The 20,768-nt window shown below is 39.5% G+C and overlaps 6 protein-coding genes and 1 long non-coding RNA gene across 11 annotated transcripts; 3 read left to right on the top strand and 4 right to left on the bottom strand.

Annotated features, from left to right (window-relative positions):
• Positions 1 to 1,065: 1,065 nt before the first annotated feature.
• Positions 1,066 to 1,844, bottom strand: LOC104824829. Its single transcript, XM_010557002.2, has 2 exons — positions 1,570 to 1,844; positions 1,066 to 1,447 (listed from the first exon to the last, which is right to left on the bottom strand). The coding sequence occupies exons 1-2, from the start codon at positions 1,699 to 1,701 to the stop codon at positions 1,211 to 1,213; spliced, it is 369 nt and encodes a 122-aa protein (XP_010555304.1). The 5' UTR covers positions 1,702 to 1,844; the 3' UTR covers positions 1,066 to 1,210.
• Positions 1,845 to 2,615: 771 nt separating this feature from the next.
• Positions 2,616 to 4,501, bottom strand: LOC104824828. Of its 2 annotated transcripts, none has more exons than XM_010557001.2 (3): positions 4,292 to 4,501; positions 3,929 to 4,047; positions 2,616 to 2,831 (listed from the first exon to the last, which is right to left on the bottom strand). In XM_010557001.2, the coding sequence occupies exons 1-3, from the start codon at positions 4,441 to 4,443 to the stop codon at positions 2,812 to 2,814; spliced, it is 291 nt and encodes a 96-aa protein (XP_010555303.1). In that variant the 5' UTR covers positions 4,444 to 4,501; the 3' UTR covers positions 2,616 to 2,811. The 2 variants fall into 2 exon arrangements, with proteins under 2 accessions (XP_010555303.1, XP_010555302.1); XM_010557000.1 differs by lacking the exon at positions 2,616 to 2,831 and adding an exon at positions 2,921 to 3,237 and having other exon boundaries at positions 4,292 to 4,500.
• Positions 4,502 to 5,122: 621 nt separating this feature from the next.
• On the top strand, positions 5,123 to 10,001 carry LOC104824827 (phenylalanine--tRNA ligase alpha subunit, cytoplasmic). Of its 2 annotated transcripts, XM_010556998.1 has the most exons (19): positions 5,123 to 5,344; positions 5,614 to 5,739; positions 5,877 to 5,966; positions 6,263 to 6,319; positions 6,408 to 6,463; positions 6,561 to 6,653; positions 6,751 to 6,841; positions 7,001 to 7,038; positions 7,121 to 7,159; positions 7,364 to 7,440; positions 7,583 to 7,667; positions 7,749 to 7,845; positions 8,266 to 8,362; positions 8,546 to 8,617; positions 8,790 to 8,856; positions 8,939 to 9,064; positions 9,393 to 9,447; positions 9,548 to 9,598; positions 9,858 to 10,001. In XM_010556998.1, the coding sequence occupies exons 1-18, from the start codon at positions 5,198 to 5,200 to the stop codon at positions 9,596 to 9,598; spliced, it is 1,464 nt and encodes a 487-aa protein (XP_010555300.1). In that variant the 5' UTR covers positions 5,123 to 5,197; the 3' UTR covers positions 9,858 to 10,001. The 2 variants fall into 2 exon arrangements, with proteins under 2 accessions (XP_010555300.1, XP_010555299.1); XM_010556997.1 differs by lacking the exon at positions 9,858 to 10,001 and having other exon boundaries at positions 9,548 to 9,826.
• Positions 10,002 to 10,062: 61 nt separating this feature from the next.
• Positions 10,063 to 12,880, bottom strand: LOC104824826 (transcription termination factor MTERF2, chloroplastic). The gene is made up of 6 exons (XM_010556996.1): positions 12,189 to 12,880; positions 11,668 to 12,076; positions 11,313 to 11,528; positions 11,047 to 11,154; positions 10,555 to 10,829; positions 10,063 to 10,420 (listed from the first exon to the last, which is right to left on the bottom strand). The coding sequence occupies exons 1-6, from the start codon at positions 12,815 to 12,817 to the stop codon at positions 10,177 to 10,179; spliced, it is 1,881 nt and encodes a 626-aa protein (XP_010555298.1). The 5' UTR covers positions 12,818 to 12,880; the 3' UTR covers positions 10,063 to 10,176.
• A 509-nt stretch (positions 12,881 to 13,389) lies between these two features.
• On the top strand, positions 13,390 to 14,459 carry LOC104824824 (glycine-rich RNA-binding protein GRP1A-like). The gene is made up of 2 exons (XM_010556995.2): positions 13,390 to 13,567; positions 13,882 to 14,459. The coding sequence occupies exons 1-2, from the start codon at positions 13,457 to 13,459 to the stop codon at positions 14,239 to 14,241; spliced, it is 471 nt and encodes a 156-aa protein (XP_010555297.1). The 5' UTR covers positions 13,390 to 13,456; the 3' UTR covers positions 14,242 to 14,459.
• Positions 14,460 to 15,185: 726 nt separating this feature from the next.
• LOC104824822 lies at positions 15,186 to 20,543 on the bottom strand. 3 transcript variants are annotated; one of them, XR_002024584.1, is made up of 3 exons: positions 20,366 to 20,542; positions 17,509 to 18,020; positions 15,186 to 15,339 (listed from the first exon to the last, which is right to left on the bottom strand). It is a non-coding gene; the product is annotated as an uncharacterized LOC104824822 (long non-coding RNA). The 3 variants fall into 3 exon arrangements; XR_002024585.1 differs by lacking the exon at positions 15,186 to 15,339 and adding an exon at positions 16,482 to 16,834 and having other exon boundaries at positions 17,509 to 17,913; positions 20,366 to 20,543; XR_773474.1 differs by lacking the exon at positions 15,186 to 15,339 and adding an exon at positions 16,482 to 16,834 and having other exon boundaries at positions 20,366 to 20,541.
• Positions 19,080 to 20,290, top strand: LOC104824823 (protein RADIALIS-like 2). Its single transcript, XM_010556994.2, has 2 exons — positions 19,080 to 19,466; positions 20,020 to 20,290. Exons 1-2 carry the CDS (start codon positions 19,189 to 19,191, stop codon positions 20,042 to 20,044), a joined length of 303 nt encoding a protein of 100 aa, XP_010555296.1. The 5' UTR covers positions 19,080 to 19,188; the 3' UTR covers positions 20,045 to 20,290.
• Positions 20,544 to 20,768: the final 225 nt, after the last annotated feature.

Here is a 20,768-nt window from a genome sequence, read left to right as displayed (position 1 = left end):
CCAATTTATTATTATTTTTGGGTTGGTAGTATCAGTATAGATATATTAAAGGGTCGTCGGGGGGCAATTAATAGCAATAAAATTGAGAGGATGCTTTAGTATAAGGAATTATGAGATGAACCGCCATCACGTGGCATGGCACACCTAACATTAAACGCCCCGACACAGAGGAAGGTAGGAATCGATTTAAGACTCCATTCCTCACCGCAATTTTTTTAAAGTTTTATTTATTTTATTTCACTTTTATCTGATATACAATACCACATCATACCATCCATTCAATAGTCGTGTATTTACCACTCAAAATACAGGCATATCATTCGACCAGTATATAATTGTCTGACATGCATTGCATAGGGATTGATGTGCTCGTACACCACCAACGTTGGTCGACACGTGTCATAACGACGTGCGTTTTTCCGAATGAGAGTATTAGTCGGTGGACCGTTTGGTGAGACTCTTTAAGTGCCGCATTAAAAGGTTTGTTCAGTTGGTTGTCGAACTCGCCTTAATGCTCCACGTCCCATCATCCATACACCCCTCGTTTTTTACCCGGACCCGGATTCGATTTATAATTCCTGGCCCAATTAAGGCCCAAAGTATGGTCCTGAAAAGTCTAGCCCGACTCAGACCCAAACCCATTAACAACTGAATTAATGATCATGAGCGTTGATATGGTCAAACGCGATCTTGTAACGTTTTTTTTTTTAATGCATTGGGAAGCCCGGACCCAGCTGCAGCCCTTCGGGCCCGCTGACCCCCGGTCACAGCGGTGGTCTCACAGCAGCTCGCTAACACAGGGATCACAGCGTGCATCCTTCGGACGCACAGAACCGAGTAAATTCAAGTCCAGACGCAAGTGTAAAAAGTGAATCAATTTTAATTGACATGCGACAGTTGAGTGGTTGGAGTCGAAACCCAACCTTTATGGGGACATGCTCCTAGCCAATGGAGACGGTCACTGGAGTTTTACAAGTGGCTTTGTTCAACCTGCTGTATGAATTTTTCAAGGGCTTTGTTGATTGTTTTTTTTACGAAGACTTCATTGATTGTTACGACCAGTTGAGTTTAGAAGTTGTATAATAATAAAAAAAATCCAGATTTCGTAGCGAATAATAACATGCGAAATAACAACGATTACAATCCAATATTATATATATATATTATCAGGGATTCATCATGCAAGCCATGAGGTCGTATAGTACTGTGTTTATGCTGCCATTTCGTCTTTCTCCGTGTCCTTCTCGTCCTCGGTCTTTATTACATAGACCACTTTATTATCTTCCTTCGCTGGGCTGTCATCACAATCTGTCGCCGGTCTTGTCTCCGCCGTCGATGTCTTCCCTGTAGAAGTTGTTTTCTCTTCTCCAGTTTCCGGCGCCGTCTTCTCCTTCTCTGCCTCCGACATGGGTTTCTCTTCTCCGACCAGTTTCTTACTCGCCTCGTCCTGTCGTTGATCGACAACACAATCACCAGAAGAAAAACGAAAGATCAATCATATACATATATACATATGTGTGTGTGTGTGTGTGCTTGTCTATATAATGATATACTAGCTTGTATACGTACCTCCAAGAACAAGTTGCTGAGAGATTTATCGGCGCCGGCTTTGTGGTCTTCGAGGAGAGGCTCTTTGGGTTGTTCCGGTGCCGGAGCTCCGGCGTCCGTTAGAACCTTCGGTTTGAGTCCGCAGTTTCCCATTATATGTATATATATATATATGTGCGTCACTTTTCTTGCCTCTCTTTTTTTTGTTTGTTATGTTGATCTTTCGGTTCCAATTTCAAGAGCCTGAACTGGTTGATATATATACACACATATATATACACATGTGTATATAGTGTAAAGAATGCATGGTGCCGCCCATTTCGTTACGCGGGTATTCAATCAAAGTGGGGGGATACAGAGAGGCACGAAGAAAACATATGACGACTTTATGTATGTTATTATATTAACTATATATATATATATGTATATATGAACAATTATATGTTGTTTGAGTAATTAAATCTCGTATTTATTTCTTTTACATTTAATACAAAAGCAAGGCTTGAACAGAGTCCAATATATTTCAATTACATTAACAGTCGATGAGAGGGAGGGGTTAGAAGAAACGTAATATTCGAGCTTTTAATTAAAGTTCGTTCGTACAATGCGTAATTACGTCATGATGATTATAAATATAATGTATCGGAGTTATAAGCAATGATTCGTTACCACTTTCGCCCTTTGGCTCTTTTGTTCTTTTTTTGTTCGCATCTTTTTCTTCTCCTTTTTTTTTTTTCTGGAACCGATAATTATTTTGGAAGAGAGAATCCCTTTAAAGGTGGCGAAATTTGCGTTGATCAACTCCCATCTTCTGAATTTTGTGGGGTTCGAAATTCATCTATTTTCTTTTTTTTTTTATATATATATAAGATAATTTTGAACTCAAAATTACCTTGTAACACATTGTAGCTTGATTTATATATATATTTTTGTTCTCAATTATATATTGGTTGGTAGGGTTTCGGCTTCAAATGCAATAATACGAAACAACAAAAAACAACTTAGTATTTTTTTAAAAATTAGGATTAAATTATTTAAAATAATAATAATACCAAATTGGCAAATCAGGCGAGAAACGTCGTGTTGGCCGACTTAATACTTATGCTCGCATGTTCATCGCATGTCTCTCATGAAAAAAAAAAAATTCTCAAAAAGACAAAACCGAATTGGAAAGAGGTCCGGTTCCAGACAAGCTAAACCGGACTAAACCGGTTGAGCTGCTACCAACGCACATTCTGCCGCATGGACGCGCCTTGGCCGATGTCACCGAGGAACTCCCAGTTCTAGGAGACGAGAAAAAACAAAAAAAAAAAGCCCAACAGATGCAAAAGATGATCAGAGGCCATCGTGAAACAACACGAGACGAGAAATCTCCACGCCAAGAACATGAAAACAAAATCTTAATCTGACATTGTCATCGATCCTTATGAGTTCCTACTTCTACTGAACCGGAATCAAACCAAACAGCACTGGATTCCTTAATGCAGATCTTGCTGAGACATTATGATAAAATCCATTCACCAAATGGTGTAGTGTAGGCCGATATAACGATAAACGCAGTACAAGAACTCCAAACACTTGAACGAAATCCCGAAACCCCGAAAAACAGTTTGTGTTTCTTTTCATTGACTGACGATTTCGCCTTTTATAGATCATCCAGCGGACCGTGTCACAAAGGAGTAGCAAATCCTATTGCACGAAAGTAGAAGAACACAGTCAGGGCAACATTCTCTTTTTTCTTCTTCTTGCCATTCATTGCATGGACAACTTAAAAGTCTAACCCGACTAACTATGCGTATCAAATCAAGAAGCACGGATTCGCAGAGATATCCTGAAGATATACTACATTTCGAATAGAATAGCACGTTAAAGTTTAAATCTTTATCGCTCTTTAAGGAAATTCTTTGTAGAAACCATATCAAATGCACATCTCCTCTCTCAAATTCATTCGATCCCTCGTAAGACGAGCGTTTAAAACACGATACTCAAACTCATCGTCCTTCACAGAGCACTATCCGGTGTTTCTCTCTGTGAAACTTTCACTGCCTGGTTAAGAAATTTTCAATCTTTGAATCCAAACAAAACACACAGACAACCATTATCTCATCCACTTTCACCCCCTCAAGAACACAATCTAAAGCATGCGGGGCACTAAGATTTATCTGACAAGAGAGACTGTTTCATTAACCATGCCCTCACTCTGAAAGTTAAAGTATCAGCTTAATCACCCTCTTAAATTGTCCAATCTCTCACAACTCGCGACCCAAAATGCGCATAGTAACCACTAATATTGCAGAAATGCAGACACAAACTACAGTTAAGTCAGGAAATTTCATAAGCAAACAGAATGGACAGCATGAGAGAGAGAGAGAGAGATTACCCAGAGACAGCCAGCTCCAACAGGAAGAATCGGCGGCGATACTCGACCGGAGCCGAGCAGAAGCAATGGCGCTATGAAGCGGAATCATCGTTTCCACGCTCCCCAACGCCGAAACAACCCTTCCAATAATCCATCCATTAAAAACCCCATAAAATCTCAATACATCACAATGCGAAAAAAAAAATCAAAACTTGCGGGGAGATTCAAAATATCAGTCATCTAATTAATTCGAAAACTACGCATTCCCGACATCGGAAAAAGCTACCGGACCCCAAACACATGGAATTAGTTCGAATTCGAGATTTTTCCGACAACCAAAAGGCAAAAATTTGGATCTTCGAATCAGTAGCGAATGAGAAGTACCTGGAAGCGCGAGGGATAGAGTTATTCAGAGAGGTGAAAGGAGACGAATTTGTTGTGGGTTTAAGGTCGAGGGACCTTTGCGTTACGGTTCTGGATCTAGAAGCTAGAGACCTGGAACCAGCCATAATTGCCGATCTACAAAACGACGCCATTTCCGGTGTATATCTGCGGAGTAAACTTCTTCTTACGGGGACTTGGAAGAAGAGATTCAATGAAGGATGGTTGACAGGGGAAGTCCTTAAACCCTACCACGCCGCAACGGCGCCGTTTTCCATTCCTCAAATGTTGGAAGCGCTCCCCAAACTTTAAAAATTGCATGCACACCCCAGCGTTGCATGAAATTCTTTAGAAATTGCATATAACGATATACGATTATTTGCTTTTTACCTAAATGAAATTCTAGATTTATTAAATCCATTTTAATTTTCTTTTGGTAAAACTATTCACCTTACTCACATGCACAATTTCCAAAAGTCCAAAACTATGATTGGAGTTCATGAATCTACGTCTATTTTAACCTCTTATTCATTATTTCTATACTAATTTATGAATACCAAAGTATTTTTATATTTTATATTATTTTATCTATCAGAATATAACATGTGAAAATTTCATAATTTATGTGTATAAAATCCAATCCATTAATACACAGAAAATAAGATTATTCAAGTAAAACTGAAAGAAAAGATACATCATTAAGAGAATAAAAGGGCTAAATTGATCATTTTGAAATTATGCGGACCCAAACAAAGGAACAGTTATTAGGGAGAAGAAAGTTAAAAATTATAAATAATTTATGCAATCTTCCTGAAATGTAATGGATGCGTTTGCGTTAGGGCATAACTGAAACGCAAAGTATTTTGGAAATCCGGCGGAGTGAGCGACAGACGGAACACTGAAGAGAATATGGCGGAGGAGGCGATTCTAGGGTTTCTGCAGAACCATGAGCAGATCCCAGATTCCGGCCAGTTCGCTGCCGAACACAACCTCGACCACAACGATGTCGTCAATGTCATCAAGAGCCTCCACGGTTTTGGCTACATTGACGCTCAGGTACTCCCACATCGCCATTCTGCGTATTGCCTGGTTTTAGGTCTAGAAATTTCCATCTAAATTTGGCCGCCAGGATGATAATCTGGAATTTCGATGTGCTGCTCAAGTGATTAACATTGGGGGTTTAAGTCCAGGCTCTAGTAATGGCTAACCGTTTTATCTACGTGTGCTGGGGTTTTTGCGTGTAATCTATTGGGATCGTAACTGTGGCTGAAAAATCTCACATTTCCATCTGTTTGGTTCTCGTTTTTACGCTTTTACTTTTGCAGGACATTAAAAGGGAAACATGGGTGCTGACTGATGAAGGGAAAAAATATGCTGCTGAAGGATCACCTGAGGTGCAACTTTTCTTGGCCGTGCCTGCGGAAGGCAGCGTACCAAAAGATGAACTCCAGGTGATTATCATGGATACTATGATACTATCTGATTCTGTCTAGTTTCCTTTCTGTGTGGTTGATAATATTCAGTTGGAAAGTTACACTAGGATTTTATGGCATGCTAACACAATGGTTATAAAATCTTGCTGTTGCAGAAAAAGCTAGATCCTTCAGTCTTCAAGATCGGCTGCTCTCAAGCTGGGAGGAACAAGTGGGTGGAAATGGGAAAACAAGTCTCAAGGAAGGTACTCCAAAATTGTGTTTTATTCTGTTTGGTGCTTTGGTGTTAACTTTCTTTCTATTAAAATCACTTCGAAGTGGTTGGATTCATTCTGTTGAATCTGTTAAGATAAGGAATTTGTCATGCATCACTTTTCATGCTCTGTTCCTACTGTTCCATATTTCCTCGTTTGGGTCTTAAATCATGACAACTATTTTATAGATTATATTCATGTTTGTGCAACAGTTTTGTCTGCTGTCACATACAGTCGTACTGCATCCATTTAATCTGTCATTAATAGCTCCAATTTGTTTCTTGTAGGTTCAACATGTAGAAGACAAAGTGAAAGGCTTGCTTTTACAAATACAGGAAGGGAAGGTTTGTGTCATCTTATTCAAGTTGAATTTTGTTTAGTTCTTATGCTGCTTCTACTTCATATGGCGAAGTTTTCCTTTCTCCATGCCAGGAAATTGGTAAAGACAGTATCAGTGCTCTCAAAGCCAGAAAACTTATAGTACCACAGTAATTTACTCTTCTTATTTTTTGGGGTTTTTGTTTTCCTCCTGTTAGACATTGGTTGAAGCTTTTGTCTTCTTTTTTTTTTCCTTCTAATTTTCAGAACATGGAAGGGATATTCTGTAAAGAAAGGTCCTAATTATGCTCCCAAAAGAAAGAAAGTGGCCACAGATTTGACTCGGGAAAATCTACAGAGGTACTTCCTATTCCTAACTTTTTTCATGTAACAAATGCGATTGTTTTTGTCTTATGAAATAAGTAGTAACAAAGAAAGTTGGCTTTTGAACCTGTAGGGGTGACTGGAAAGATTTAGAGTTCAAAGAGTATAACTTCAATGCTAAAGGACAGCCTGTTGAGGCTGGGCATCTCCACCCCCTTCTTAAGGTGGATAATTTTGCTGAATGCTTTTACTGCAAGCTTGTTGTGATTCATATAACTCATTTTTAAAATTTATACTATACTTTTCTGGCTATATCTTCTGGTTTAGGAATGGGTGACCATTGCTCTTCATGAACTTCCTAAAGTTTCGTTTTCGTGTGTCAGGTGCGGAAGCAGTTCAAGGACATTTTTCTTCAGATGGGGTGAGACTTTTAACAAATATATGCCTCCTCTCCATTTTTCTGCTGTTGGTAAAAAATAATTTACAGCCTTTTATGATCTCAGATTTGAGGAGATGCCTACAAACAACTTTGTGGAAAGCAGGTATATATCACCTTGATGTTCCATTTGTTTTAATAATAAAATGTCAATGTAACTTTACTGAATCTGTTGATGTTTTTCCCAAGTTGTCCAGTTATTGTTGCCTCGGTCTTGAATATCTTCAGTTCTTCGCGAATATTTGTAAAGATGCTTGAAGTTTTGCAGTTCATTAATTGTTCTACCCTTTTTCTCTACTCTACCTCGCAGCTTCTGGAATTTTGATGCATTATTCCAGCCTCAGCAGCATCCTGCTCGTGACTCTCATGACACCTTCTTCCTAAAAGGTTCATTTCTTGAATGTGCACTTGCTGTTCTGGTAGTTGTTTAACAATCATTTGCCTACTGGCAAGGCTTTCTCTTACTTTTTTTATGGCATCTCATAGACTATCTAACTTTGAATATTGATGTTTAAATGTATGATTGTAGCTCCGTCAACTACAAGGACATTGCCAGAAGATTATGTTGAAAGGGTGAAACGTGTTCATGAGTTTGGTGGCTATGGATCGAGAGGGTACTGCTTATTTCTTCATTATCTGCACGAACTACCTTGTATGTTTCAACTTTTCAGTAATATATGGCATTATACATACAGGTATGCTTATGATTGGAAAAGAGAGGAAGCAAACAAGAACCTTCTTCGTACTCACACAACTGCTGTCTCCTCTAGGATGCTTTATGCACTAGCACAGGTCTGATTTCCGACGGTTTTGGCCTTCCAATTCCATGTCGTGATGTTCTATGTTTCCTAGTCATTCTCTTTGATAGTTCATTTTTTTCACCAACATTAGCACTGGTTCTTGTCATTTATTTACAGAAATGATATTTGACATGGTAATTGCTTGTGTTGTCGAGTGCTATTGTATATATTTGGATGCTTGAATCAAGCGTTGTAGTCACACGTGCACGCCCATGCGTACACACACACAGATACAGACACACACACACACACGCGTATTAATATATACATGTTTATATGTTGTACAATTTTGGTGCCTGAAGTATATAAATGTCTTGGTGTCTTCTGCCTCTGACAGTTGGCTGCCTACTTACAAGAGCGGTCCAACATTATATATGAAACCTTTTGCTTAAGTGTTTCTTTCTCTCTGTAGAAACCTTTTGCTCCCAAGAAGTACTTTTCCATAGACCGTGTTTTCAGAAATGAGGCTGTCGACCGGACCCATCTGGCCGAGTTCCATCAGATAGAAGGTAAGATATTAGCCAATGGCAAGTTGGGAAGTATTTCAAAAGGTGCATCATGAAGCATAAAGTAGACTTAAGTTTTCAGATTTCGAATTTTCTCCATCTCTACGATTTCTTACCTTCTTTGTGTCAGCTTCCTACGCAGAAAAAAGACACCTTTCTCATTTTTGTGTGCTCTATTTTGGTTAGGTTTGGTATGTGACCGGGGCCTTACACTGGGCGACCTAATTGGTGTTTTGCAAGACTTCTTCTCACGCCTAGGTACACATTTCATTACTCCTTCGCTTTTCATTTTGGTGATTCGAGGTTGAGTAAGCCTCCGAGTTTGATCATATGATTAAGGAAATGAGATGCAGAATTCTAGTTGCATAAAAAGAAATCTGTTTTTTGGTAAATATTTGTCATGAGCTAAACATAATCTGCTCAAGCTCAGGAATGTCCAAGCTGCGTTTCAAGCCTGCCTATAATCCGTATACGGAGCCAAGCATGGAGATTTTCAGGTAATTCAATCAGTCGATCAATTGGTAAAGTACATGAACAGAGGGATTCACTTAGGGAAGATGTGTCCACACGTTTTGGCAGTTACCATGAAGGGCTGCAGAAATGGGTGGAGATCGGAAACTCTGGCATGTTCAGACCTGAAATGTTGCTTCCGATGGGCCTCCCTGAGGATGTCCGTGTCATTGCATGGGGTCTTTCTCTTGAAAGGTATGATCAATTACCAATAAATCCCTTCAGTTTCTGCTGTAATGTGTCCATACTAGAACAGAAAGTATATGGTTCGGCTGAATATATCAAAATATGAACACACAGAACTAAGAAAACCTGCGGAATTTCGATGTCTTTTAGATCCTCTGGTTCTGATTCTACTGTTGCCCCCCGGAATATGTTAACGTCTTCTGTCACGTACCTTTTGTTTCATCAAGTTCGTCCAAAACATTGGATTAAAACGAGATGCGTTCTCGTAGTCTTCTGTCATGGAAACAGTACTGTTACTATAAGGGAAGCTGATTATGTCTTGATTGTTTTGAACCAGACCGACCATGATATTGTACCATATCGACAACATAAGAGATCTCTTTGGTCACAAGGTACAGATTTTGCTCTTCAGTTATTGCTTCTTCTGCTGGCATTGTTAAGTATATTCTTGTATCCAACGGCATAGCATTATGGGTGTAACTGGTTATGCAGGTGGATCTGAATCTCATCAAGCAGAATCCTATCTGCCGTATCGGAATCTGAGTGAGTTTTGGAATTGAATTTTCATGAAAAAGACATTTTTGATGATTCTTAGTGCTCCTTAATTATGCTGCTGAGGAAAGACTAATATGCAAAACAGCAGCAATACAACATTCACTCGCAGAGTTGAACCTGCGTTTTAAAGACGCTTTTACACCCGCTGGCTGTTTTGTTCAATTTAGGGAATATTATATTATTGGATCAGCAAAAAAAATACTGAATTTCGTGTAACATTTGTCTACCCTATGGATATGGATCACAGGGAAGCTTATGGCTAAAGATTAAAATATCAAGCATATATTTTTCAGGTATTCTCTTTTATCAGACTGTTATTGTTCTTCTTTACACAAGCTTCATACTAGCGAAGATTATGTGGTCATTTCATTATCGTGTTCTGAAAATTCAACTTGATCCCCAAATTCACTTGTGCTGTATCTGTGTTATAATCTGGGTTATTTTTTTAAACCTTTTTCTCCATAAGTTGATGGCTTGTCCTTTCTTTAACCTCTGGAATTGAAGTGCTATGTACACAAGACATGGGATGTCTGTACAAGACATGATATTACACATATACCTCACCATTACACTAAATCATCCACCTGCCGCAACAATCCCTCCGCCGGGGGATCAGAGAGAGGAGTTTCCTTGTCGTCGGAGTCTAGGCCAGCCTCGAACCTCTGTCTTCGATCCACCTTATCTCTAACCCTTCTCTCGAATTCTTCATCAGTGCAAGCCAACATGTACTTAAGCTTGAAGTTAACCCTGTTCTCCACCATCATCCTATATCTTGGTATTATACGACCCTCTAGTGAATAGCTGAAGAACCTGTTAACAAGTATACGGTCCAACCGTGTCAGAGACATGCTATATACTTTAGTTTATACATATTTTACAGACCAGAGACACCATATACATATTTTACAGACAAGGCTGGTTCTTTTAGGGTTGGTTTGGTTTACCTGGGGAATTCAATGAGATCCTGAAGAGGACGGATCATTGTTCGTCGGAGGTACTTGTATTTCGGACGGAGAATATCCACATTATACCGAAGCAGCATCGGAAAGTCAGCAATCATCTCTCCCAATTTCTTAACTCTGATCCCCAGCGATAAGTAGTATCTCAAATTGATCTCTAGCTTCTTCCCTATGCTGCACCCTAAAAGAGCCGGATCCAATGCTATGACTTTGCCAATATCCTTCTCACTTACCCCGGCATTGGTTAACAGATAAATGACCTGTTCGGATAACATATTCAAGATCAGATGCAGTTTCCAAGTGATGCCATTTTGGAGATATAAAGCTGGTTTTTTTGTGGAGGTCAAAATGTGGTTTAGGACAAAATCTTATGCTGTCAATGGTGAAAACTGGTTCAGACCATCCAATCAGTTATCTTGAAGATGCAACATGAATGCGAAGGGGACTAAGACCAAAGTACCACAACAAAGGACTAACCACTGGTCTGATTTTCTTGTAGAGGCTGTATGTCAGTACAGAAGGAAATTTCGCTATCATGTTGCCAATGGCGTCATTAGGGATACCCATGTCTTGGAAAAATCGTACCTTTAAAACATAAGGGAGCCTGTGTTAATGCAAGAATCTCATAGTATATAGGTTAACTATAGACCAAAAAAGAAACATTACCAAATGAATTGGGCCAACAAGAAAGGAACAATGGAAGCATTCCATGGTAGAGAAAGAAGAGTTCCAATGATATATACCTTTGGGGCGATAGTCTTCTCCAAATCGATGCAGAAGAGTATCGGTTTCACAACGAGGATCCTTTTCATTCCCTCTTTGGAAATTCCGAGGTAGTAGAAATATTTGACCAGAGGCTTCCATCTTTCTTCAATACTACACCCCATGAGGTGCGGCTTGAATGCTAATAGTCTCCCCACCTCTTCCCTACTGAGGCCAAACTCTTCCAGGTAATCAATCTGGTTTGGACATAAGAAGAAACCTTTCATTTAGGAAATTATGAGCTCAACTTTGAATTCCAGAAGACAAGGAAAGCAAACATGTCTTGTAGCACACTATTTGAAAAGCAAGCATCTAAATTAGGAGTTCGGAGAGCACCTTCTGTTCCATCTCCTCAAACGAGAAGTACCCAAGTATTTTGGGATAATCAAAGACCATCGTCCCAAAGTCATTATCATCCATACCCATTTTCGAGAAGAAATCAACACGTGCTTTCAGTTCTTCCATGGTGAAAGACAGCAACTCAGGACATCGGCCTACCACATAACCCATCCAATCCCTCCTCACACCTTTGCTTTCTAGATACTCCACGATCTCATCTAGTTCCTCACGCTTGCGTTGCAAAATGTTGTCCCCAGATCTCAACAGAGCAACTCCCATAAATTCGCCCTTCACATGAATGGTTTTCAGCCACTCGATGGTTTTTCTTATGGAGTCAAGATCTCCCTTTGACACGCATATGAGCTTCCCAATTCTATTAAACGAAAACTTATGGTGTTTCAACCACCTGCAGAGTACAGAATCATCATAAGCACAAGCCATGAGTTTCTCACAGACCCAGCATCGAACACCTTATGGTACGGGAATTCATGACAAGGGCTCGGCAGAATTTCACCGACCTTATAAGAGGCACGACATTGGAGTCTTCTATCACAGTCTTGGCGCGAAGGTTGAACGTCGATTCCGAAAACTCCGGCAGCCGCTTCAACGCCGCCGCCTCGATCATCACATGATCGATGAAGACGTCCACTCGGTCCGTTACATTCGTCGCGTACGTGATGCCGAATCTGCCTTTCCTCACCATGGCTTCCTTGAATATCTCCCTCGTCACTTTCCGCCTGATCTCCAGCGCCTTCGCTATCATCTCCCGCTCGCTGTCGTCGTCACCAACGGAGACCGTCCGAAGCGGAGGGAGGGAGGAGATGACGTCAGCGTCGGAGGATGATTGAGCATAGATGGAGCCCGGGAACTGAGGGGTTCGTCTGGTAACGAGGGAAAGCTCGAGTAGCCTCAACTGGTCTTCATCGTCAACAGCTCTCACTTCTGTTGCTGGCGATGAGACAATATCTAGAGTTTGGGTAAGATTTTGCTTCTGGTCCAGGTTCCGGTTATGGCGGAGTAAGAGGGAGGCGGATCTGGCATTGTGCCGGCGGCGAAAAACTGTATCTTGCGTATCGTCGAGGTGATGGTGGTCGCGGCGGAGGGCCAACCATATGGAACCAGTGCTGACGTGGCAGTGGAGGAGCATGGAGGAGTAGTGGTGGTGGTGATAGCAGATAACCTCCCAACGAGATAGAGAGAATACTCGGAAAACTATAAAGGTCTGAAAAGTCTCTTTTTAAATCCATGGGGTCCTATTTCGTAGATTTAAAATTTCATGGGGTGAATTCCAAATGTTGACGAAAGTTTTAGGTAATTCGATTAAATTGAGCAAAACTACAATGGGCCTTGTATCGGATAATCCGGCCCAATAATTAAACGATGTTTTGACATCTGTCAGTACGGACAATTCCGTCGGGCCACTGGGCTTATCCGATGGACGAGTGTAATATCACAATCGAATAAGGGATAAAATTGTCATTTCCCATTCAAGATATTTTACTTGCGAATCGAGAAATATCTTTCCGCGGCCGCTTTACCATTGTGCTACTGCCAAAAGCGTCGCGTTGGTGGACCCCACTTGTTTTCTTTAACCGAGATATTTTAATCATGGTTAATTCCCACCTCGTGTAACCGAGCCCACTAACTAACCCTAGAAATTCTAACCATAGTTAATTTCCTCCCCTTCCCCATCTATAAGTTGAGGCTCGATCGCCGCAACATTTTCCGTAGCTCTCTTCTTCTCTGAACAAAAACCCTAGTTTTTCAAGTTTCATTTTCTTCAAAAATGTCTGCTGATGTTGAGTACCGGTGCTTTGTCGGTGGTCTGGCCTGGGCCACCGACGATCAGGCTCTTGAACAAGCCTTCTCTCAATTCGGCGAAGTTGTCGACTCCAAGGTCCGTTACACGCTTACAGAGAGATCGGACTCCCGGATCCCGGATTCTCCCGTGCCGATTCCGATGTTCTGATCTTCGATAGATCTGATCTCATCTGATCCCTTCCGATCTGTGTTTCTATGTTACTTGATTCGATTCGTTGATGATACTGTTACTATGTTCCTTCTCGTTTGTTTATCTCTGTAATTCGAATCGGTACGTTCATCTTCCTGCTTTCATAAGCCTGAAGACCGATCGATTTTTCTATAGTTCTTACGTTTCACTTTTTTTGTTATTGTTTTCTGATCTATCTCGTATTCTGGTATCTTAATCAGATCATCAACGATCGTGAGACTGGTAGATCCAGAGGATTTGGGTTTGTCACTTTCAAGGACGAGAAATCCATGAGGGACGCCATCGAGTCGATGAACGGCCAGGAGCTTGACGGCCGTAACATCACCGTGAACGAGGCTCAGTCACGTGGAAGCGGTGGTGGCGGTGGTGGCCGCGGTGGTTACCGCGGTGGTGGCGGCGGATACGGAGGTGGTGGTGGCGGATACGGAGGTGGTGGTGGCGGATACAACCGTCGCGGTGGTGGAGGTTACGGATCTGGTGGCGGCTATGGCGGTGGCCGACGGGAAGGCGGTTACGGAGGCGGTGACGGTGGATATGGTGGCAGTGGCGGCGGCTGGTGATTGGATTAGCCGGTAGTGTCGTGTCACCGAGTTGGTTTTCATGTTCCGTTTGGTCTTTTGGTTTGTGACAGATCGTTTGGGGTACTCGTTGCCTATAGTACGATCTTGAAATTTTTATCTTTTGTTTACTACCAGATTAATATCAGTTTTCACTGTGTTGGAAAAGGTAGATTTAGGTTTTATCAATTATAATAAGAAGCGAGCTTTTAATCTTATCATTCAATATCTTTTATATCTCAACATTATCGTAAAATATTGCTTATAATTTTATTTTTTAGCACTATGACATTCAGCTTCTAAAATTATTATTCCCTTTTCCTTTTTTTGTAAAAATTAAAAAATGTATCATGTCATGTACTGTATGTGTGGGAATGAATATAATAATATTATTTGGTGATATAAAAAAACTTCTGAAATATTTCTTATCTTTATATTTTTGTTTTTTTACTAATGATTGAGTTTAGAAAAAAAATTGGAAAAATGGTGAGTAATAGTAATTTACACTCATCCGAGGCCCCGAATAAGGTGGCTCATTATATGATTGTAGGCCCGTTGCATTTGTGAGGGCCACTTCTACGCGCTCTTAATAAATAAAAAATTTGCGAATAGCTATAAAAAAAAAATGGGCTAATTTAAGGCCCGTTAAATTTGGGCGTTTAGACATTACGTTTGAAACCATATCGTCGACACGCGCTCTTTTAGCGCGTGGAGTGCACCGCGCCTCATTTCCGTGGGCTCTAATAAATTGATCAATGTGCGCGTGGGGAAAATTTTAGCCGTCTTCCACCATCCCCCCGAATTAGTTCCATTGTCTATCGGGTTTTACTTTTTAAAAGAATAAAATGTTGCTATTCGACACTTTTTTTCGCTTCTCCAGAAAATTTCAATAGCATATATATATATATATATATATATATATATATATATATATATAGCTTTTCTTTGTCCTCGTATGTATGTATATATATAACTTTTAAATGTATACATAGCTGACAACATATATAATTGCTATATGTTTGAATGAAACTGTACATCTAATCATTGTGTAAACAAATTCCACGCATCATTGGAACGACACAACGAACCCGAGCGATCAGGCTGCAACATAAAGGATAAGACTAATAGTTATATATATATATAGAGAGAGAGAGAGAGAGCTTAGATTTCAATATATTATCAAAATCAAAACAAGCCACGGGATTTATTTTTTTTCCAGACCAAGAAAGAATACATGACTCTGCTAATGCATCTACCATTTTTTTTAACCATTTTCTCAGTTAGGACAACATGTGAAAAAAAAAACAGATGGTTACCATTAGCGGTGGACACGGGTCGGATACCCGAAAAAATCGAGAGATTTGGATTTGGATATGGAAGGCTCGGATATTTAGCTATAAGATTTGTATCCGGGATTTGGTATTTACGAATATCTGGGATATGGATATCCGAAATAATGGTCGGGTATTTGCGGATATCCGGATCCGGATTTAATTAAGAAAAACACCAATATTCATATATAAAATTTTGAAGATATATTTATAAAAATTGATAAATTATGATAAATATATGAAACAAAAGAGATAATAAGAGATAAATAATAATAAATTTAATTTTTTGAATTAATATTAAAACATATGAAATTATTTAATCTAAAATAATTATATTTTATAAAAATGTTATATAAATATAAGATATAATTATTTATAATCATAATAGTCGGGTACCTGCGGATATCCGGTTTTAAAAATTCTATTATCCGGATTTCGATTCGGATTATATTGAAAAATCGGGATTTGGATTCGGATTTGAAAATTACGAGTACCCTAAAATCGGGTATCAATGAGACGAGTATCCGACGGATACCCAATTTTCGGGTATTTGTGCCCAGCCCTAGTTACCACATGACAAAGCAACACAAACAGTTAATCGGAGATCATAAATCATGCTCACAAGATTAGCATTTTCCCCATCTACGTACTCCATTTTCTCCACCTCAACAATGAAAGCTTTCGAGCATGGAAATTCTCCGCTACCCAAAGTCGAATATTTTTATTCAAAGATTCCATAGAGAAAGCAAAAAAAAAAGAAGATACTATACTATAAGCTATAAACGGCAGACGTAGGACCAGAAGTAACCAAACATTTCCGCCCTATGGAAATGATATGGATTCCTGGTTCCTCTTAAAAGTAGCTTAACGATAACATGCTATGTTCTAATGCTTAAAGCTTTGGAATACGAATGTACGTGGAATCATCCTTCCTTTTTACGAAAATATCCGACCACTAGGCAAAATTGTGCCTCTGCAATGAACACATTACCAGAGCTACAACCTTCACAATCTAAAAGGGAACCCAACCAGTGATATATTTCATAGGCCCGGGTTAGCCAAGTTGCAAAAGGGAATAAGAATACAAATTATTTTTCTGATTCTAAATATCAAACGGGAATATAAATCTTGTTATAGCTTAGCCTTTCTTTTCCTTTTCGTGCTGATTCCTAGAAAGCTGCTGCAGTAATTTTCAACAGCAATCCAAGGCTTGGCCATGTCATAAATATGGCCAGTATCTTGACTATAAGGAGCGCAACTTGATCCTATAGGAAATTGGAATAAATCCCTCAAATCTTAGGCAATCTAACTCTTCATAGCAATAAACAAAGATGTAGAGTACCTATCCCGCTCAAAAAACCAGTGGAATCCTCTTCTTTTATAATATGAACAGAACATATTTTCATTTTACAGCTAAGGAGATGACTGAGAGGCAAATGTGTGTGTGTGTGTATATATTTACCATTTTAATGCTCAAGCAAGGGGGTTGGATTGAAGAAGACTGAAAGCTGAGAATATATATTATGCATGCCTACTTGAAGAATTTAATGAGCAACTTGCTGGCTATATCTCTGGAATATATTGTGCCACCGGCCCAAAAAATTAAGATTCTTTCTCAGTTTTAAACTTTTCCTCCTAGAATTTTGGTTTTGTCCCTACTAAAATACGTCATCCTCTTGATTCTGATCCTCACTAACTTAACACATCAGGAATGGTTAAGGTTTTGGGTCATAAAATAACAGGGGAGAGTTACCCTGGTACCTTATCTAACAGAGAGGGAACCATCGCCTTACCCGTTGAAGTTAATACCACTAAGATTTTGGATTGAAGCTCCCGGTTAAAACATCGCCAGATATTACAGTATATAAACAAGAAAAGACCAGGATGCAAACTGGAAATAATGTCTGTAGCACTATATCCGGTTTATCTAATGACTAACCTGGTCTGGTTCTGATTTTTCAGAAATGACTACGGTTTTCCATCACCCAAAGGACAGCCCATAACACCTGGAAACGCCTGCATTCGCTATCAAAGAAAATCTTCATAACATAAACAAAAGAATTAACCATTAACCTATGAATAAAATGTTTTTCCTTCCAGAGCTAATTCAAACAGCAGCAAGTGGGTCATTTATGGTTGTTGTTTCTTAACCAAATATGTATGCTCCTACTGTGGATCATTTTGTGTTACCTTTTAGGTTGCTCAACATTTTACACTAAGCAACGGAATAGTTTGGCCTACCTATTGCCCACGCTGCTAGTGCTTACGAAAGCTTTTCCTTTTGTAGTTTCAGACAATATCTACTTCTCCATCCCCACGCCTAGATTTCTACCAAGTCGATTATCTAATTAATGCACCAAAGACCCAAAAACGGGAGGAAGACGTCAGTTTTAGCATACGAAGACAATCGTTTATCTCAGAGCCCAAGATATGTAACAGTGGAGACGTTATCTACATCAACAAAAGAAGTGAGTTAGAAACCCATAACAGGACAGCCATATTCCAGAAAAGTGTTCGTCAAACAAATTAATGCCAATATTAGGAATAGATTAATAGGTCTGATAAATTGACTTTAAACAAGAAAGGCAAAGTTACCAAACTTACAAAAGAGGGGCCCAGTTGAGGAAAAAGATGGTAGGTAAACTATGTTGACCTTTCACAAAAGAAACACCAAAATGTATCATTGTACGGACAAATCTTAGCCAGCTAGATAACCTATGCAGTTCAGGACAGAGTATCCCTGAGGTCGGATCTCTCATAAAGTTTACCCCCACTTTCCCTCAGGACTCTTCTGCCAGAGAATATATGGCTTAAGGTTCCAACCATAGCATTTTGAAGGTGAACACATTCCAACCATAGTTTTGAAGATTCAAGTAATCATCAAAATGCTATGGAGTCTTTCTTCACATTACTTAAATGAATCCAGAGCACTAGGAAGAAAATCTGGCTTGTCGATGAAACTCAATTATTGACTTGCTGGTATTAAATTATTGTCAATATATACAACAGCTACCAGAGAGTTTCACCAGATCATTGGAATCTAGAATTAGCAGACCTTAAGACATTATCCATGAAAGAGATATTCTTTCGACCATTGCCTAAATTCGGAGTCTGAACCCAACCCTAGCTCTGCGGACTAAACTCCTCTATACCTCAGCAGTGTCTCACTAGTATTGAGAAGAACTCTCGGTTAATAGTATGTTGGCATATGTCTAATCAGAAAAAAAAATCAGTAATCCTAATAGTAATACCATAAAAGGGAAATGTTTCTACGCAGCATCTTAGGCAATATGTGGAAGGAAAAGCACTCAAAACCCAATCTTGGTGATTACTTTGGTTCTTCTAGGTACTGATCTCCACAATTTTTGCTCATATTCTTTGTTTGCTCATTATGCCATTCCTATAGAGACAAGGACCTAAAATTCTGTTCACTTTTGCTAGATATCTATGACGACAACTGGCACTACCCCACCTCTTCTCCCATTTCTCTTTATAAAGAGCAAGCACTCTGCGACATCTGTTCCCATATCACTCCCTTGACTGGTAATCTTCCCTTCCATAGAATCTCTTTACACAATTACCCTTATCCCTTCTTATTAAACATCATATTATCTCCATAATGGCATCAGGCTCAATGTCTTCTCACGGCTCTGACTCATGGACTGCTAAGCAGAACAAAGCCTTTGAAAGGGCTCTAGCAATCTACGACACGGACACTCCTGACCGTTGGTACAATGTTGCCAAGGCTGTGGGCGGTAAGACACCAGACGAGGCAAAGCAACACTATGAACTCCTGGTGCGAGATGTTGACAGCATTGAGAAAGGCCATGTGCCATTCCCAGACTACAAGAATACTGGAGGCAGCATCTACGGCAAGCTGACTGGGGAGGAAAAGAGGTACTACGCTAATAAATAAACACGTTGAGAAAATAAAACTAACAATGGTGCAATCTAGCTTTTAAACTAAACAATAGCTCAAAAGATTATTTTTTTTTAGATTCTTCCATAAACTAGTCATATTGGTAACGACATGACGAAAGAGACCAAATCCAGAAAAGAGGATGTCAGTTTCATCTTTAAGCTTTTAACTTTACAGGGATTCTCTGACTTCTCATGCCAATCATGAGATAGACTATGCATCGGCCATGTGTTTATTTCTCACTTCTTCTATGGTTTCATAGCATTTAAGACCTCTCCCAAAAATTATGCTAGAATCATTCCATTGGTCTTATGGAATGATATCCAGCGTATTACCAAACGCCCACATCTGACCCAAGCCTCAGAACAAATTAAAAATTTTGTAATTGTTATCATCGTCGAATATTCTAAGCCAGCAAGGCACATTTCAGCCCAGTTCATTTTATTGGTTCTGCTCATCGTAGCATCAGTAAACAAGACATATGTGCTAAATCTAACATTTTTTTTCCTGTTTTCCCCTATTCTTTGGCAGGATGAGAAATCTGAAGCTGCAGTAAACCAACAAAGCAAGAAAGCCTAACTACGTATAATCATCAAGAATAAAAGGGACGCATCGACGTGTTCCTGCAACGTCAACGATCAATTATCGTTTGTATTCCTATTTCCAATGTTTCCGCCAAGCGCAGACGCTATTATCGAGGAAAAACCCCTCGAATCCATGAATCAATCAATCAAGCTGTATTTAGGGTTCTTCGAAATGGAAAAATCCAGTGCAATAATCAACAAATATTGACAACGAAGAATATTGCGGAAAACGATAATAGATAGGATCTCGGTCACGGACTAGAAAGCTACAAACGAAACTTAGAAAAACTCACCTCGGGGATTCGCCATTTCGATCGCGACCTTTCGAGCCTTGAAACCCAGGGAACGCTAGGGTTTGAATTTGGGAATGTACACGTAACACACGTGCTTCCGCAGTTCGCGTATTTATAGAACAATTAGAGGCGAAAATGGCGGGAAATACAATCTTAGGAGAAGACAAAAAAATGTCACATGCTGTTAGACGTGTATATATATATATAAATATGTACACAGGCACCATATGCATGTTTACATCCACGTACGAACGTAACTTGCTACAAAAATTTACGTATAATAGTTTTAGTAATATCTAACTGCAAATTAGATTTATTCTCATAACTATTTCACAGAATAATGATAAGATTTCATTTACGAAATAATAATTTCACCGTAAATCATTTTACATGATTAACAAAA

This window comes from Tarenaya hassleriana, unplaced genomic scaffold (assembly GCF_000463585.1).
Source record: "Tarenaya hassleriana unplaced genomic scaffold, ASM46358v1 Cleome41, whole genome shotgun sequence".
NCBI classification, from domain to species: Eukaryota; Viridiplantae; Streptophyta; class Magnoliopsida; order Brassicales; family Cleomaceae; genus Tarenaya; species Tarenaya hassleriana.
The sequence above is the reverse complement of the archived record's forward strand: the minus strand, read 5'-3'. Positions and strand labels throughout refer to the sequence as shown.

Bases quoted from the DNA above. Each gene is read 5' to 3' on its own strand.
- LOC104824829 (XM_010557002.2), bottom strand. From the start codon at position 1,701: ATGGGAAACTGCGGACTCAAACCGAAGGTTCTAACGGACGCCGGAGCT. The intron at 1,448-1,569 runs GTACGTATACAA...GATCAACGACAG, and splicing joins TCAGCAACTTGTTCTTGGAG to GACGAGGCGAGTAAGAAACT.
- LOC104824828 (XM_010557001.2), bottom strand. From the start codon at position 4,443: ATGGCGTCGTTTTGTAGATCGGCAATTATGGCTGGTTCCAGGTCTCTA. The intron at 4,048-4,291 runs GTACTTCTCATT...GATTATTGGAAG, and splicing joins TCTATCCCTCGCGCTTCCAG to GGTTGTTTCGGCGTTGGGGA. The intron at 2,832-3,928 runs GTAATCTCTCTC...CTCGTCTCCTAG, and splicing joins TTGGAGCTGGCTGTCTCTGG to AACTGGGAGTTCCTCGGTGA.
- LOC104824827 (XM_010556998.1), top strand. From the start codon at position 5,198: ATGGCGGAGGAGGCGATTCTAGGGTTTCTGCAGAACCATGAGCAGATC. The intron at 7,441-7,582 runs GTTCATTTCTTG...GTATGATTGTAG, and splicing joins TGACACCTTCTTCCTAAAAG to CTCCGTCAACTACAAGGACA. The intron at 7,668-7,748 runs GTACTGCTTATT...TTATACATACAG, and splicing joins GGTGGCTATGGATCGAGAGG to GTATGCTTATGATTGGAAAA.
- LOC104824826 (XM_010556996.1), bottom strand. From the start codon at position 12,817: ATGCTCCTCCACTGCCACGTCAGCACTGGTTCCATATGGTTGGCCCTC. The intron at 12,077-12,188 runs GTCGGTGAAATT...TGTACTCTGCAG, and splicing joins AATGTCGTGCCTCTTATAAG to GTGGTTGAAACACCATAAGT. The intron at 11,155-11,312 runs GTATATATCATT...TATGTTTTAAAG, and splicing joins AGAAGACTATCGCCCCAAAG to GTACGATTTTTCCAAGACAT.
- LOC104824824 (XM_010556995.2), top strand. From the start codon at position 13,457: ATGTCTGCTGATGTTGAGTACCGGTGCTTTGTCGGTGGTCTGGCCTGG. The intron at 13,568-13,881 runs GTCCGTTACACG...TATCTTAATCAG, and splicing joins GCGAAGTTGTCGACTCCAAG to ATCATCAACGATCGTGAGAC.
- LOC104824823 (XM_010556994.2), top strand. From the start codon at position 19,189: ATGGCATCAGGCTCAATGTCTTCTCACGGCTCTGACTCATGGACTGCT. The intron at 19,467-20,019 runs GTACTACGCTAA...ATTCTTTGGCAG, and splicing joins CTGACTGGGGAGGAAAAGAG to GATGAGAAATCTGAAGCTGC.